Here is a 15373-nt window from a genome sequence, read left to right on the forward strand (position 1 = left end):
TGCTTTCCGCAAATGTAAGGAATGACCATGGTTTTAGAAGGAGATTACGCTTTCGTTGGACATGCCACGCCAGCCAATAACGTATGTAGGCCTAGATTCCTTTTAGAAATCAGCAAAGAAAATGTTCGTTTTGCCGTCTTGTTAACTTGAACATCGAAAATTCCCTTTTACAGCTATTGTAGAGAAAGTCCGAAATGTTTCGACTCATTTGTCTTTAAATATACAGTGTGTCTTTATGGTATGAATGTGCTAATTGTGATATCGGATCGTTAGTGTATATAATGGACATTTTAGAAATTAGCACCTCCCACTCGAAGACTTACACATTTACACTCACTTTGTTCTGATGATATTTACAGACAATTCAGAAAGTGGAAAAATTACGTTACTTGGTCACATGGTTGTACGCCTGCCGTTAAGCATACCACTTGGTCGTCTGTTGATCTATGGTGTCTTATTTAATTGTACTTGTGACGCTATTGTTATGGCTGCAGCTTTATCTAAACCCATGGAACCATTTAGGCTACCGTTGTTAATGGTGAGTATCAAATTTCATGATAATGTTGTTCATATACTTTGATAATTACATGTAAATAGGTCTTCCAATACGCTAAAGAGAAAGAGAGAGAGAGAGAGAGAGAGAGAGAGAGAGAGAGAGAGAGAGACTCTGACTCTGGTTTTACTTTGAGTCAACAAATAAACCTTTTGGCTTTACCCTTAACCTAAGGTGCCGCTTTTAGACCAAAATAATTCAACGTGCAATCAACCAAATGCATGAATAAATTTTCACTATCGTTGAGTGCCATAGCTTTCAAAGTTAAGGCGTAAATGTCCTGTACTTTCATAAATACATTAATGTACAAATCTTCTGTTTGTGCATTGATTCAGGGAGATCGTGCAAGTTTTCTCTGTGTTTGAAATAGAGCTAGTCCAAAGAAAAATTTACGTGATGCTTGTGACCACGTGATAAAAGTCCAACTTCCAGCAAAAGATGAAGGTCGTAAAAGCGGAAGTAATATTATCACAGACTCTTGTAGAACAAATTTCACAAAGTGTGGAAGAAATTTATAAAAAAAAACGATTTACGGTTACTATATCATTTAAACCATATAAACCATAAACACGTCACATTTCAATGTCTACCTCGCTATAACATATATTGTGAAGAAAAGTAATCATCGATAAAAAGAATCATACCATGTCGTAATAAATTTGTCTTACTTTACAGTTAATAAAGTACCCAGACGACTTTATTGCTGCACTGGAAAGAAGTTTTGACTCGCGAGTTTCATTTGATCAGGGTGAATACAGTGAACCCATTATGTATGTCAACATGTTTAAAGCGTGGCTTAGAGTACGAGAGAATCATATGACGAGGAAGGATGTTTTCCATGCCAGGAAAAGATTCTCCATCAAAAATGCACTGGACGCGACACGGCTCGTCGAAATGGAAAATACAGTCTGTGAGATCGCATCACGGCTTCATCGTATGTTACATCGCCATACGAAAGCTTGTGATGACGTCTCCGCTCTTCTACGTATGCTCGAATCAGAAGTTGACGACAGTGATTGCGATCTTGGCGCGACTCGGCCATCGGAGCATTCAGCAGCAGGGTTGCCCGGGTCAAACATTGCAACACGGCTTACGTCATCGAGGCTAGGGGTGAATAATCTATTTTCCTCTAATGTAATGCTACTTAAGTTTCTACAAGCAGCAGCTTTCAGTCCGTCATATCTACTCGGTAGTCTAAGCAATACAAGTCCCGAGGGAAAGAAGAAAAAGTCTAAACAAGAGGATAGCTGCAATTCGGATAAGTATGTACGAATCATTCTTGGCGTTATATATAACACGCTGTTGCTCGTATCTTAAAATATTTTTAATAAAAAGGAAAACAATCATTTTTGAATACTTTATGTCAAGGTAATTCAATATTAAAACATTTGGATGTAGGTCCTCTAATTTTCAAGATTATGTCTTTTCAACCATATCCGTGGGACAATTATCTAGGCTCGTTCCCTTATTTGGAGAAATCCATTAATGTACAATTGATAACACCTACGATATTTACATATGTGGAAAAATTTGTCATAATGTTAACGTGAGGTTTTCTTTGTCTAGCCGTTTGGTTCAGTATTAACTACACAGTGCTCAGGCGTATGGCTGCCATTGCTTGTATTGATATTGAGCTTTGGTGATATGTCACTCGGAAAGTTCGCTCTCAGTGACCCGTGATGATAAGTCTTACTCTAATACACTTCATTTAGATTTAGTGTCAATGTGCAAAAGTGGGACCCCGAAACAAGGTTTGTGACGACAAAATCGAGAAAGATTCTTCCAAATTCTGCTCATCTCCAATTAATAACTTATGCTACCCTTGACTTCTAAACAGACTTGAAGAAGAAATTCAACGGATGGGACATGATCCAAAACGTTCGGTTGTTTTGTCCTATGACAAGAATAGTTTGAAAATGCATAGCATGGACAAACACCGTGAAGTTCTTCAATCACTTTTTCGACCAAAGAATGTGATCACTTCTGATAAAAGTAAGTGACATAAATTTTCGTATCTTTTAGCAGACTTGTTAAAATATTTGTTCCAATCTTCCATCATACAGGTAAACTGTGCATTCCTTTATCAATCATATATGTTAAACTATGCAGATGTTGACTGGTCGTAAGGGTATGCTTCTTTTCCTGCGAGTCGCCCACAAAAAAGACCCTTTAAAGCGGCCCTTGGTAGAGGGGAATACGCCGTTCTTCGCAAACGTTTCAGGCTCCTGGGAAACCAAACGTATGCTGTTACCCGAATACAGTCAGTCAATATCTGTTTTGTAACGCTCACAGACCATTTTCTAACTTAAGATAAAACAAACAAACAAAATTTTTCTGCTACCACTCATCTCAGTCGCACTCGACACTGCTATTACGTTATATCGGTTCTGTGTAAATTGGGCCAACGTTTGTGTGTGTCACCAAGGGTAGTATAAAGTATGCTTAACAGTTTTTAGATATGTTGTCTAAGTAACGTAGATTAAACCACAATAGTGAAAGACACATTGTTAATTGTGATTGGATGATTTCTTTTACCATGTAAAAGTTAGATATAATGTCTTCATATCTATTTTAAATGTGGGATATCAGCTGGTGTCTTGTTAATGTCAATCAAGGATGTTAGGTCTTGTGGAAGCGGTACTATTTCACCATAAATTGTTGTTGTGTGCATGATAGATAGCAGTTTGGAGTATATTTCAGTAAAGTGGATACTTGCTTGATGAACTGATTTTCAGTATGTCATTTGATTTGAATATACCGAAGAAGGTTCCCAAGTCTCTTGTCCAGTATTGCTGTTTAGTTCTATGATACATCAGTTGAATTTTGCACTGGCGGCTTGAATTAAGACTTATAGATACCAGACTTATGGCCATAGTATCTTAGCAAGAGGATCTTCAGTTTTACAAACCAGCCACTTCTCTAAAGGTCTTTAACAGCAAGCTTTCTTTAGCCGATGTGGAATTTATTTGATTTTTTTTAATGATTCTTCAAAAAGTAAAAGGCTTCGTGCTTTTGCCGATTACTATATGTGTGTTTGTACTGTGTCTGTGTGTCGTCTGCTCCATGCACACTGTGTTGCTCGGTCGCGCACAGGATTGTAACATCTAAGTCGGTTGCTGTGACCAACTCTTTTGGGTTAGAAACGGTAGCCGACTGGTTTTGTGTGAGGCCTAGCAGCTAGGCGATGTTGCCGTGAGTGCGTTGGGGTTCGAATACCGTTTGGGTTATAGTAAACCATATATTTCTTTAACCTGAGTGGACAGTTTCTGCGGGTGGATATTTACTTGTTCCAGAGTCTGTCTGATAGCTCAGTAAAAAGCTTCGTGCTTTTCCGATTACTATATATATGTGTGTGTACTGTGTACTGTGTCTGTGTGTCGTCTGCTCCATGCACACTGTGATGCTCGGTCGCGCACAGGATTGTAACATCTAAGTCGGTTGCTGTGACCAACTCTTTTTGGTTGGAAACGGTATCCGACCGGTTTTGTGTGAGGCTTAGCAGCTAGGCGATGTTGCTGTGAGTGTGTTGGGGTTCAAATCCCGTTTGGGTTATAGTAAAAAATATATTGCAACCAAGTGAAAGCACATTTCTTAGTGTCATTTTCGACGTCTAAAAGAACTGGGCGTGGGTGGCAGAAATGCGTGTGTTTCATGTAGAGTTTTACTTTAGGTAAGAGAAAGATTTTATAAAATAATATTCGGGCATTTTCTGTAAGTTCTTGAAAGTTTTCTCGTGTACAGTTCGCAAGTATGTATTGTTGTCAGTATATATGGTCTGCCTTGATAATATGGTCTTTGGCTCAGCAATACATTCTTTCCACGACAGCTTGCACCGACTAAAGAGTATATAGTGTTCTTTGTACATTTAGCAATAGAATCGACGTCGGTTTTTTCTTTGAGTTCTTTATACTACCAGGTTCTATAGTTGATTGATTAGCGAGTCAGTTAATTAAAAAAGAATCACTTAATCCATTCACTTATGAAATACACGAGGAACAAACGAAATATGTTTACATGTCCATATATAGAACGTGTAATGTGATGGTAATCAGTTCGTGTTAAATTTTCGTATTTGTGGAATTTAAATGGTGTGTTAGGTTCAAACAATATTTTTGTGGATACTGTGTCTAAATAGAAAGACTAAGTGTGAATGCTCATTATTGACTGAACCAAAATTTTTGTTTGCCTAACTCATTTCACTGCTATGTATTGGGAGAAATATAGCTTCTTTTCAAATCGCTTTGACCATGTTTGTGTATTGATTATTGATTAATCAAGGACGGTGAAAGTTTTTTGCTCCATTATTTACAAAGAACTTCACAGTAATGTGAACGGGTCAGAATATGGATGACATGAATGCATTATTATAACAATTATTATTATTTTCATTATTATCATATTATAGAAAGCTCATGTCCAGTATTGGTTGTCTTTGAAGAATTTGAAGAAAGTCCTCCAGCTAATCATGTTATATATGACATACCGATGAGGGCGCATATCCTTAATCAATTTGCTGAGGGAGGGCAAACCATGGTATGTATGTCACCAGACGAACAGATGAAGTTCCATGGACTAAGACAACCTTACCGACTGTCATGGACCTTACTGCGGAAGGGTTCCGACCAGAAAACCATGCGTAAGATAAGAGAAGCAAATCGAAGCATTTTCTCAGATATATCATAATCCTTTGTAGACATTTTATGGCATTAACGCCCCATTAGCTTTATCTTTTAGCATTTACTTTTCAAAATATACCAACCAACCTCGCGAGGGGTGTTTTGGATTCCTTTCATTAAGCCATATTGCCTTCGAAAAAGTGATATCTATATATATATATATAGATATATATAATTATATATTATATATCATATACATTATATATATAATATATATATATATATATATATATATATATATATTACGTAAATTAATTTTATCATTAATTACCATATATATATATATATATATATATATATATATATATATATTACGTAAATTAATTTTATCATTAATACCAAGAGTGATCATGAGGTTTTTACCAATAATATATACACTCACTTCATCCTTCGAGTAAACTACTGCTACCGGACTAAACTTTACAATCTCTGCTTTTTTTAAAAATATACAATACAAAGGGTTTCCTTGTTATCACTGACGTGAAATGTTGCTTTGAACAAAGAAACTGTGTTAACACATGCAGCTCAAACTTCAAACACCAAAATAATCACTATTACTTTGTTGGAGGTGCTGTAAGTGGTTGGCGTAACCCCATAGGCTATGCGTGTGAAACAAGGAAGATCAACCATATAGCGGTCGCTGCACATGTACAAGGTGAAGTATAGATAACCAAAAGGATAAGAAAATAGACAAATAAACAAGTAAACAGAAAAAATAAATAAATAAATTCACGAATAAGTAAATGATAAATAAATAAATAAATAAATAAATAAATAAATAAATAAATAAATAAATAAATAATAAATAAATAAATAATAAATAAAGAAGTTAATATTATATATATGTATATATATATATATGTATGTATGTATGTATGTATGTATGTATGTGTTATGTATGTATGTATGTATGTATGTATGTATGTATGTATGTAGGCATCTGAATTGTTGGTGAATGATGTGTTCAGAGGTATTGATTTACATATCAAAAAATCTGCCACTTCGTTTTACCGCTTTATTTACAGTGCGTAAACCTCACACACACACACACACACACACACACACACTCTCTCTCTCTCTCTCTCTCTCTCTCTCTCTCTCTCTCTCTCTCTCTGCCAGTTTGTCTGTCTGTCCGTCTCTCTGTCTCTCTTTCTGTCTGTCTGTCTGTTTCTCTCTCTCTCTTTTAATGTATGATCTCTCTCTCTCTCTCTCTCTCTCTCTCTCTCTCTCTCTCTCTCTCTCTTAATGTATGATATATTCATAGAAGTTGCAATAATGTGTGAAGTAATGTGTTGAAAGTTTAAATGTATTTTTACTGATACCGCAGGAAGAACTGGTGATGTTTGCGGCATTGATGGTGTGACTATCCTGCCTCCACTGTACGGTGGTACTCTCAGTATTATCATGTTGATGACGTTTTTACCCCCGGACTACCCCATCAATATCGTCATTAAGCACAAACGGATCAGAACTGTAAGGATGATGGAGCGCAATTTCGGCATCCATAAACGCACACCAATTACGTGAGTTAAAGTGACAGAACATCTATCCGTATGGCAGAGAAAACATCTAGCTTGTTTGTTTGTTTGTTTGTTTGTCAACACTGACTGGCTTACTATTCTATCGATTCTTAGTTTTATGCTTGTTCACTAAATGATGTCAAAGCCCACTGGCTCGAAAATGAAGGGCACAACTCGCACTATTAAAGACTGTGTTGTTGTGTGTACCAACCGTTTGGAGATACTGTACAGTTACTGGTCAAGCTGATAGACCCCTTTACGAGACGTTTAGAGAGGGAAAGTCTTATAATCACTGGTTTAAACGCTAATGAACTCCATTCAGGCAACAAAATTGACCCTTTGAATTGTCATCTTGCCTCGTTTGGTAGTTATATCACTATCGAAAACAAGTCTTGGTTATTCTCCCTGTGAAATTGGTTTACTATTTTGATATTACTATAGGATGAAGTGAGTTGTCATGGAATAACTCTTTTAACAGATTTCCTTCCATTCGAAGCTTATGTGTTTATGAAAAATGTTGCGAGAAGTTCAATTCAAAGTTGAACAAAGGTTTCGTTACCGCGAATAAGAATTTCGAGAACGGATATATATATATATATATATATATATATATATATATATATATATATATATATATATATATATATATATATATATTATATATATATATATAGGGTAATACTATGTCAACACGCGTGTTTCTTGTAAAAATCAATGACAGAATTTGACATTGTACATATTTCTTCTCGTGTGACAATTGATTTGGAATCGTGTTTCTTGTAAAAATCAATGACAGAATTTGACATTGTACATATTTCTTCTCATGTGACAATTGATTTGGAATCGTTTTTTAAAGTAAACATATGTTGGAAAACTATTTTCTTCTTGCCTTTATCGACAATTTTGATTTCTTAAAAAAGTTAATATTTAAATTTATTCAGGCATCAAATGTTGGTTACGATGAATACCATTCGCTGCAAGACAACAGATCTTCTGGGAAGGCGACGCCACGACATACTAATACCACCGAGTGATTTGGACCAGTGGATAAATTTTTTAATTCATCTGGTACTTTCCCAGGAGTATGGAGGTGATGTCATGGCTGCAGGTATGTAAATAATTCTCGTTAATTCGTCTTAGAAAGGCCTATTTTTAAGACTGAAAGTTATGTTTATTAATCTGTACTGGGGTTTACCGTTTTATAGTTTGTATGGATCCCTCAAAAAAGAGTGTATGCAATCACCGTAGTCACTATGAGCAAAAAGTAAAAACTTGTAGTGTGAGTAAAGGTAACAAGGTCAATATTAGTTTTCCAAACTTCTCTCCTAAAAATTTCCAGAAAAAATGAACGAACTTCAATCAAAAAGCCAGATAAAGAATAAGAAAGGTACAATAACGTTATTTTTTCATACACATAGAGGTTATCGCACAAAGCAAACAATTGCTGAAACAATGTGCACACCTTTTTGGATGAGTACTATGGTCGTCCACGTAGAATTCACACCTTATTGTTTAGAATTATTGATTTCATGGAGGTATTTCATATATATTATCGATATACAAGCACGGTAAAATACACATCAATTTGTTGTCTACGACTTTTGCAAGCAAAGTAATTTCACCAACAGTCTATTATTGTATTTTTAAAACCAGCAACTGAGGTTGTATCTGAAGAGACAGATAAAGGGTATGCGTGCATTTCGATGTTTAGTGACGACGGAGACTTGCAGGAAGACACGTCAGGCAGCATTTCAGATGACGGTGGTACCGACAGTCTTTCAAATGAACAGGCTCAGGACCAGGGACAGACCACATATTTAGAGGTGAATATGATAAAAATAATCAAGTTCTTGTACCCTATGCCCCAATACACGTTTATGAACGATCTAATGAAAGCAACAACGCTATTTGATAAGTTACAAAGTAAAGAGATCAGCATGATGCCCATTTCTTACGTGTGGCTCAAAATTTTGATTTTTGTAATTTCACATTTGCTTTTGATACTTCACGTGGAAATACACGAATGGGAATCATGAGAAAGGGGAACTATCCTCAACATTACTAGCAGTGTTGCGTTTAACTCTAGAGCATAAAAACGTCTTGCTAAGGAGCGAGATTGTGTGATTAACTACTAATTTTAACATACCGAAGAGAGATACCAATAAGCTGGTTCAGCCGCCTTCCTTTAGTCACCAACATTACCGAAGTTATTTCTGAATGATACCCTAGATGCGATAGACTAGACTATAACAGTTCCTCTTATTATTTTGGAAAATATGAAAATTTACTGTAATTTCGCCTTGTGGGAAATGTATCTAGAAAAACAGTAAATTGTACTATAAATACTTTCCTACAAAGAAAGGTTTGTGTATGTAGACTTTGGGATCTGGATAATGGGCCCTTCTGAACAATGAATTGTCTGCAAATACAGGCGCTCGTAACTCCATTAAAGCATATGTTTCCTGAAATCCTGGATATCGGTGATACTCGGAACCGTTTATTTGACAAGAATATAATGTGACAGTCAATTTAAATAAACTCTGAAAAATCGGTTTTTTACCTTTTGTCTGTACAAACGCTGTAGTGTTTCCTGTTGAAATTCGCGTGATCAAAAGTTGTGGTATCAATCTTGCAAACTATGTCTGCCATATTAGTTTAAGACATTAGATCGTTTCATTTAAATGATGCAAGGATTTGTCTTGAGGATTGATCCATGGACAAACACCTTTAACACTCCGTTTAGAAAGAGGCATTTGAAAGAAATCTTAGACATATTTTTCGAGTGTATTATATCGTCAGTCGTTGGTGCGACGTTGTACGCGAAACACGGCATTGTTTGTACAGGGAAATGTCAAAACGATTCTTTATAGATTATTCAAATTGGTTATAAGTGATTCTTATGTAACTCATGTTTATAAAATGCAAATCACAGAATTGAATAAATATATATATATATATATATATATATATAGAGAGAGAGAGAGAGAGAGAGAGAGAGAGAGAGAGAGCAATACTAGGCTGTAAATTGAAAACGTGTTGCTTGTGAGTTTGATTTCTAATATCATATTTTGATAGACACCGTATGATGAGTAAAATATACTTGGATCGACGACGCAGAGATATGACTGAACTATGTTAAGCAGTTGGAGTATATTATGGTTTCTGTAATTTTAGTCCTTTGGCCTTTGGCCCAAAGTACTAATGTGATGACGCGGCCTCTGTTGTTGCATACAGTGGGCCGTATGCTGTGGACGCAGGTATCTCAGAAACGCTTCAGTAACTTTTTCTGAAATTTGGTCTGGTGGTCACTTTGGCATGTATCTCAAACGGTCTTTTTTCTTTTTTTGATTGAATCATTTTAAAGTCACTTTTTTAGCTTTTTTGTGAAAACCACTATTTTCAATTTTTCCTCAAAACCACTGATTTGATTATTGTGATATTTGGCATGGGTGTTCGTATAGTTGAAATGCCGTCAGAAATGTTCAAAATTTGGTGATACATGCCTTGTAATTATTTTTAAAAAATATTTTTATCCATTTTTATTTTATATTTACTTGATTTTGACTCGCTTTCGTTAAAGCTACCGTCTGCGCATGCGCACAACTCTAGGACAAAATCTGAGTTGAGAATCGAATCGGACGCCATCTTGTTTCTCGGTGTGGCACATTTTTTACTTTGTGAACGTTTCACTGTGCTTTTCAATATATTCTATAGTTATGACGTTGACAGTGATGCACTTTTGCGGCTGTCGTGTATTTTTTGGTACGAAAGGCGCCTTTGATCGACTGAAGAATGATGGTACCGGCAGGCATATCAGTTCTACTGAGGAAGTAATCCACTGGCCCGCATAGGTCAGGACTCACTTAGGGGAGAACCACTTGATTTGTGGGGGGGGGGTATGGAGGATTTTGAGAAAAAAAATTGTCACCAGGTGAAATAAAAGAAAAAAATAAGCCTGTAATGGCTTGAGAAAAAAATTCTCATAACAGACAGAATAAATAAAAAAGGAATTGTCATAATGCAGTTGAAATGAGCAAAATTTTGGAAATTCATTCTCATGTGTTCTTTGCTAGCATGCTGCCATAGGCAGCGCAAATGTTTTTACCACAAGCAATTCTCATGTGTTTTTTTTTCCCCAGCACTTATGATATAAGCATTCACTACTTTACATCTCAGTGCACTCGATGTTTTCCTTCCCTTTTCTGACTCAAGAATCATATTTCTGGATTTCTGTTGCAATATCTCAATGGTACAGGCAATATCTAGATGGGACTATTTGACTTCTGTACATTGTGAAAATTTAAAACACAAGACAGGAGTCAATAAACTAGTGTAAAAACCAATATATTATTCTCTCAACATAAATATGTTAGAAAGATTACAAGTTGTCAAAGAAAAATTGAGGAACAACAAATATAATGAAATACAATGTGTGAGCCTTGTTTCTCTGACCACAAAAGATAACATCTCCCCTGAGAACTTAAAAGGAATTGACTGTTATAAAGAAAAGCAGGTATAGTACTGATCACTGTTGATTTGCCAAAAAAGTGTTCTATAATTTAAAGTTGTATATATACTAGACTTTCCATTTTGTTTTCATTCGTTGGAATGTAAAATAAATATATAAAACCATCCTGTGATATGTGAAACACTGGCTTAAATTTGAAAAATTGCACTGCTACTCCATTTGATAAAAAAATTGATGCAGGTGTGACGTTGAAATTAAAAACTGCTGTCTCTCTGACAAAAAGTTCCCATACCCACTTCCTGCATACCCCCCCGAAATCAAATGGGTCTCTCCTTAATATGCGCATGCGCATATAACAAGTTAGCGTTGTTTTGCAAAGACCAGCTCCTGGCAAGGACTTTGAAAAATCAAACGGACGCTGTCTTGTTTCTCGGTCTTGTGCGAATTTTGACGTTTTGAAGCTTTTAGCATTTATTTGATGATGTTTTGTAAATATGAAGTTCGCGGTGATTGTATTTTTGTTGCTGTCATGTATTTTTTTGGCACGAAACGCTCCTTCGTTACCGGCGAATCCATTGCTTTAGCGAGGCAATCCCACCGGCGGCCCGTTAGTAATAGCTGGGTGAGAGCGAGAGAATTCGCTCTGTCCTTCTACCTCCATGTCATAACAAACTAGCGTCGTTTTATGTTGATGTACTGTCCTTTCGACACAGCGATAACTTAAGTTTTCTGTTGCTTATTTTGGGTAATTTCGACAGTTGTGCATTGATTTTGACATCATTGTTGAAGACAGTGTGTGCTTTAGACTGTCGACAGTCCTCGTGCCTTCTTTTGACCGGATCCGAGTCACTTGCGGTAGTAATCCAACGTAGGCGATCGAGCGCCGAAGGCGCAAGGTCGAGTGCCGAAGGCACGAGCTTGTATAAATACCGAAAGCTACGCGAGACCAAGCAGTACAAGCGACTGGCGAGAGTCTATGTGTGCTTATGTTGACCGATTTACGCGCACTTCAGAATCACGGCATAATCCGACATGGTAATTTGGCGTGATCATCAGATCATACATGATCCGAGATTGCACTTTAGCAAGGTCACGATAACTAATGTTGTTTGTTTCACTGTGGTTTAATACCTATAGGGCCTATTTCCACTAAAAGACTATTAGAATTTCCTCCTGGCTACTTTGAAATCGTGCCAGGCATGCATGTGTAGTTGTCAACATCACTATGCTTGAATGTAGTAGACTCTTACTATGAATATATCGACTGTCACTGCATATTGCATATGTGTGCAAGTCACTCCATATCATATCAAAAAATGTAGTATTGCGACGTTTGAGCTGCCACAAGCCAGAATTTACAGTTTATGAGAAAGTTATCTTACATGTAAAACTCAGTTCTACTGTGAACAAAATGCAAGCTATGTTGCATAACTATGGTGAATAACATAATATTTTGTACCTATCACCGTGTCAGAAAATCAGAAGGAAACAACCACTCAGACAAACTCTGGTCAGGATGATACTGTCCAATTTTAATATGTCTCTCGGCACACACTAGATACTCATGACTGTAAAACAACATTTATCCATATAATTGTATATTCAGTTTTTATATTTAGTTTGCTTTTCACCATATTCTATGTCCTTCCCTACACTACATAATTCAAAATTAAATATTGTTTTTGGCCTATACATACTTGAGGGGTAAGCTTATTTAGTCTCATACATTAAAGATGCACTGTTGACCTTCAGAGTCCAAACTTTTTATCATTGTATTGTAGATAGGTGTACACTCCAAATACTAAGTACAAGTGTGGTGAGTGTAACAAGCAAATGTTTTTTAGTCAATGGCCCAAATTTATTTTCTATTTGATGGACAATAAATACATGTGTAATCAATGCCAACAATCCAGTTTAAGTAATTTGGTTTAGATTAGCCATTGTCCATTATATTACAATAGTTTGTGGCTAAATTTTCTCCCCTTCTGTATCATATAAGTTCACCGTTTCCTGTTTTAGATATTGTTGATCCTATTGAGTTCCATCTCTTATTCTTGATTCACTTTCACATTAACTTTCATTTATGTCCAAACAATTTGACTTTTTGCCAGATTTCACATTTATGGCAAATAATAAACAGTAAGGAGGCACAAAGGACGTCGGTGCCCCCGGGCCCCATGTTTATAATTTTTTTACCCCGACAGCCATTCGATCTGCGGACAATAGCTAGGTACATGCGCTTCAATGTAGAAGAAGTGAAGCAATCAACGAAGGCACTGTTCGACGACTTTAAAGAAAGACTGGAATGAGCTACCGAAGATGTGTGAATCCAACGGCAATGGATCGTGGTGGTCCGTAATTCCGAAGAGAGACGTATGGAGCAAAGGGCAAATTAGTCAGATCATAAAGGGCTCAGTCTGAAAATCCACTGTCGACGCTTACATTGTCAATGATATATTGATTCATGAAAAGTAATATTAAAAACAATAAAATGTAATAAATGTAATTAATTTTACTTGCTACATACATATTAGTAGCACCACTGCGCCATGCTTATACCATAAACTCAAATATCAAGTTTACTTGGTCACCCAATACTGTGCACAGTTCTCGCGTGCACGTTTTGTCAAACCCGAGCAGGTATAGATTTCCTGTTTAATCTGACATAACTAGCATTTTTTGTGTATAACATTTTGAACTTACCACGATAACACCCATTGTGTTTCTTAAAGGACGTAATACGCCATCATTATCGTTGCCATAGCAACTAATACTGCCCAACTTCCAATATTGCAAGCTGAAAATTCTTCAGTCTAAAATCTAGCATTTTTTGCAGTTAGCTCGAGCCCCGGCATTGCTGTGGTGTTGTGTCCTTGGGCAAGGCACTTTATTCCTCATAGCTTCTCCCCACCCAGGAGTGATGGGTACCTGGTAGGACAGTGGTTGTAATGTGTGTGTTTAGCTCTGCTGCGCCTATTGGCTGCTATGTGAGCTGTTGTTTGCTCCCCAGGGAATGGAGTGGTATCATATTAGGTCCAGTGACCAGGGGTAATAATAATTGTAAAAGCGCCTTGATCACATGTACTTGTGGATATGTGCGCTAAATAAGAACCCAATATTATTATAATTATTATTATTATTATTATTATTATTATTATTTTACACAGGGCGCTCTTCTTATGGTTAACGCAGTCTTTGGCAAGTTCAATCCCAGTGTTCTTTGCGTATGTCCTCGTTCATATGCACAGAAGTTTTCTCTCTTATTTCTTATCATATGGTGTAATAATAACGATATTGTGGGTCAGGGACTTGTTCAGTTACCCACATAATATATTGAACCTGTCGTGTACGCTTAGTCAGTTAGCCGCTAGCGCGACGATTAGGTGCACCGCATTATTCTCTTCTACAAGACACAGCAGCCGCCACAGATTGAGAGGAGGTACCGATCGTGCAGTGATAAGGTTGATGCATGCTTCCAATGAAGCTGTTCTCAAATATGACTTTCACAGAGATTGTTAATTACTCAGTGGAAAAGTTGTTCGAAGTTTAAGGTGACACTGTTTTATGCAGTTGGGATGCAATGATGATAAGACACTAACTTAGTATGACATATCATGTGATACTAAGTTGTATTTACATTGAGCAATTTTGTAACGCCTAGAGCTCGAGAAGCAAGATGTTGGTATGAAATAAGCGCCCTCTTAATTGTATCGGGTTAGAGGTAGCCTGGTTAAGGCGCCTGACAATTATAATTAGCGTGTTTTACATATCACTTGTCAGGACTTTAGTCACCGTTCTCATGAATCAAGTGAACGTTATTCATTCGTATGTGGATACACAAAAACATGTATTACGAGAAACCACACGACAAGTTTCCAAAACCTGAAGTTAAGAGACATACATTTTTTTAACAATATACTGAGACATTCTAGTATACTCTGCTGCTCAACCAATTATCGTCATATGATAAGTAATACAGACATTATCGTCTTTGATGATAGTTTTGGACATAGGTGGTGGTGGGTGACATCGGTCTTGCTTCAAAACATGAATGTTTCACAGTAGAAATAAAATTTTTAAAGCAACTGTCTTGATTTCTGTCGTGTTTATAACATATTGATCTTTTGTCATTTGTTTAAAGTTTCTTGAATTTATG

The 15373-nt window shown here is 36.5% G+C and overlaps 1 protein-coding gene across 2 annotated transcripts in view; it reads left to right on the forward strand.

Moving 5' to 3' along the window:
* The window catches only part of LOC139124928 (probable ATP-dependent RNA helicase spindle-E), a 30791-nt gene extending 17066 nt beyond the window's left edge, over positions 1-13725 (forward strand). For both annotated transcript variants that reach the window (XM_070691043.1, XM_070691044.1), the window contains 9 exons: positions 360-538; positions 1229-1815; positions 2391-2545; positions 4959-5189; positions 5798-5884; positions 6557-6752; positions 7691-7857; positions 8403-8572; positions 13422-13725. In XM_070691043.1, coding sequence (XP_070547144.1) covers positions 360-538; positions 1229-1815; positions 2391-2545; positions 4959-5189; positions 5798-5884; positions 6557-6752; positions 7691-7857; positions 8403-8572; positions 13422-13526 — 1877 coding nt within the window. In that variant the 3' untranslated portion in view covers positions 13527-13725. The remainder of the gene's footprint in view (positions 1-359; positions 539-1228; positions 1816-2390; positions 2546-4958; positions 5190-5797; positions 5885-6556; positions 6753-7690; positions 7858-8402; positions 8573-13421) is intronic.
* Positions 13726-15373: the final 1648 nt, after the last annotated feature.

Source organism: Ptychodera flava (assembly GCF_041260155.1).
Source record: "Ptychodera flava strain L36383 chromosome 23 unlocalized genomic scaffold, AS_Pfla_20210202 Scaffold_24__1_contigs__length_23054250_pilon, whole genome shotgun sequence".
Classification (NCBI taxonomy): Eukaryota; Metazoa; Hemichordata; class Enteropneusta; family Ptychoderidae; genus Ptychodera; species Ptychodera flava.